Consider the following 2,617-nt stretch of genomic DNA (forward strand, 5'->3'; position numbering starts at 1 on the left):
TCCAGAAGATATAGATGAGATCCATGAATTTCAGTCTACTAGATAGGTATCAGCTGCTGAAGCAATGTGGCGCATTTAAAGGTTCCCGTTGAATGAAATGACGCCTTCCGTTTACACACTTCAATTGCATCTTCCAGGAGAACAAGTTGTTTCTTTCCACAAGAATACGAATCTGTCAAATCTGGTTGATAGTACGGATTTTACTAAGACGATGCTGACTGAATTTTTTGCCATGAATAAGCGCAGCAAGCAGGCGCGCAAACTGAAATGCCTGTATTGAGAGTTTTCAGAGTACTTTGTTTGGCATCCTGATAAGAAAAATTGACTTGTAGAAAGCGTAGAAAAGTAATCGGCCAAGTGGTTACTGTCCGTCCCAACGAGGGCAAACGATATTTTCTAAGATTGCTTTTATCTCATGTTCATGCGCCAAAATCATTCGACCATCTTCTCACTGTAGATGGACAGCTTGCATCTTCATATCAAGAAGCTGTCTTTCGACTGGGCTTGCTCCAGTCTGATACCTACATAGAAGACGCTCTTGATGAAGCCACTGCCTTTCACATGCCTTGTTCACTTAGATCCTTGTTTGCAATGTTACTTATTTTTTGTACTCCTTCCAATCCCTTCAAATTATGGGAGAAATATGAAGCTGACTTATCCAGTGATTTAGAAAGAACGAGCTCTATCACCGGCTGTGATTCTAATTATATTAGGAGGTATGTGCTACAGGACATAAATAGATCCTTGGAGCAAATGGGTAAACACATAAGTGATTACCGTCTTGTTCCTGACAGTCTTCTATTTACTGAGCATGAACGCTTGACCAAGGAAATCGAAAGTGAGCAAAGTGTGCGTTGTACAGAAGACGATTTGATGACTATTTCTTGGCTGAACACTGGTCAGCAAGCTACATATAATGCCATTATGTCTGAGCTATTTTTACCCGATGGCAAGAGTTTCTTTGTCGATGGTCCCGGAGGAACCGGTAAAACCTTTTTATATCGTGCTTTGCTTGCTACTCTGCGGACACATGGCCATATAGCGTTAGCGGTTGCATCGTCAGGTGTAGCAGCCTCTATTCTTCTTGGAGGGAGAACTGTGCACTCGCGCTTTAAAATCCCTCTTGATGCATCAGCTACTAAGGCTTGCCAGATTAGTAAGCAAAGCTCGACTGCTAAACTGATTGTCGTGGCTAAGTTAATCTTATGGGATGAATCTTCGATGGCAAAGCGAGATACCATTGAAGCATTCGATCTACTCCTTAGGGATATCATGGATAGTGATATGCCGTTTGGCGGTAAGGTCGTGGGTTTTGGAGGTGACTTTCGTCAGACTCTCCCGGTTATTCAAAACGCAACAAGGGATATTCAGGTTCAGTCCAATTTTGTTAGCTCTGCTTTGTGGAGCAGTCTACAGAAGGTCTCTCTTAAAGAGAATATGTGAGCTCTTCTAGACAAACCGTTCTCAGTATTCCTTCTTGGAGTAGGAGATAGAACTGAGCCAAAAGATGCCGATGGAAAATAACTCTGACCAATGACATATTAGTACCATATGATGAAAAGGAAACGTCTCTTGACAGGTTATGTTTTGAATCTGCACCTTCTATATATATATATATTATAGTGCGGTGCTATTCTATAGTAGTTACTTGAGCGTTAATACACCATATCATGGGTTATACTGCATAAAGTAATATGTTTTCTGCCTGCAACCTTGGTCACACAGGTTAGTAGACTCAGTGTTTTTCGACTTGCGGGTTTATTCCTTCGACCCCTATCTAATGATCAATAGGTGCATTCTCTCCGCAATGAATAGTACAGTTGATGATATAAATTAGATGATAATTGATCGTTTCTCAGGTCATCCTTTTACGTATACAAGCACTGATAGAACACTTAATGAGAGAGATCAAGGAGATTATGAAGATTTCCTTAATTCTTTGAATCCAAAAGGCCTCCCTCCTCATAAGTTAATTCTAAAGAAAAATTGTCCTGTCATTTTGCTGCGTAATCTGAACCCGGCTGAAGGTCTCTGCAATGGAACTCAGCTTATCTGTAAAGAACTCAAACAAAATACAATTTGTGCCGAAGTTGTTGTTGGACAGCATCGAGGGAAAAAAGTTTTGCTCCCAAGAATTCCGCTTCAGTCATCTGATAATGAAAAGAATGGAATCCTTTTTAAGAGGACTCAGTTTCCAATTAAACTCTGTTTTGCGATGACTATTAACAAGTCACAGGGTCAGACATTGGATTACGTGGGAATTTATTTACGTGAACCTGTGTTTTCCCATGGACAGCTATACATTGCTCTTTCTCGTGCAAAAACTTCGGCAGCTGTCAAGGTTCTCGTTGTGCCAGGAACTTATAGTGATTCTGTTACTTGTGCCAAAACAAAAAATATTGTTTATCGTGAAGTCTTGCAGTTAGCTAAACAATGATTTTTTTCCCCTTGGTAAGCTTTTCTGACTTGGCTCCTCAGTGGTTTGGCCATTGTTTCTTTTAATCTTTTGTTGTTTAGGCTTGTTAACAACTACTTCTGATGTATTTGGCACTTATAGGTGATTGGTGTGTTCACTGTAGGATGTCTGAGTTCCTAAATATTGCTGATGTCAAGCCAA

At 40.4% G+C, this 2,617-nt stretch overlaps 1 protein-coding gene across 1 annotated transcript; it reads left to right on the forward strand.

The window, feature by feature from the left end:
* The first annotated feature begins 97 nt into the window (after positions 1-97).
* Positions 98-1,443, forward strand: LOC113757243 (ATP-dependent DNA helicase PIF3-like). Its single transcript, XM_027300617.1, has 2 exons — positions 98-273; positions 333-1,443. Exons 1-2 carry the CDS (start codon positions 98-100, stop codon positions 1,441-1,443), a joined length of 1,287 nt encoding a protein of 428 aa, XP_027156418.1.
* Positions 1,444-2,617: the final 1,174 nt, after the last annotated feature.

Source organism: Coffea eugenioides, unplaced genomic scaffold (assembly GCF_003713205.1).
Source record: "Coffea eugenioides isolate CCC68of unplaced genomic scaffold, Ceug_1.0 ScVebR1_2851;HRSCAF=3955, whole genome shotgun sequence".
NCBI lineage: Eukaryota > Viridiplantae > Streptophyta > Magnoliopsida > Gentianales > Rubiaceae > Coffea > Coffea eugenioides.

Excerpts from the sequence above, each read along its gene's own strand:
- LOC113757243 (XM_027300617.1), top strand. The coding sequence starts at position 98 with ATGACGCCTTCCGTTTACACACTTCAATTGCATCTTCCAGGAGAACAA. Across the intron at positions 274-332 it reads GCGCGCAAACTGAAATGCCT|AAAGCGTAGAAAAGTAATCG; the intron begins GTATTGAGAGTT and ends ATTGACTTGTAG.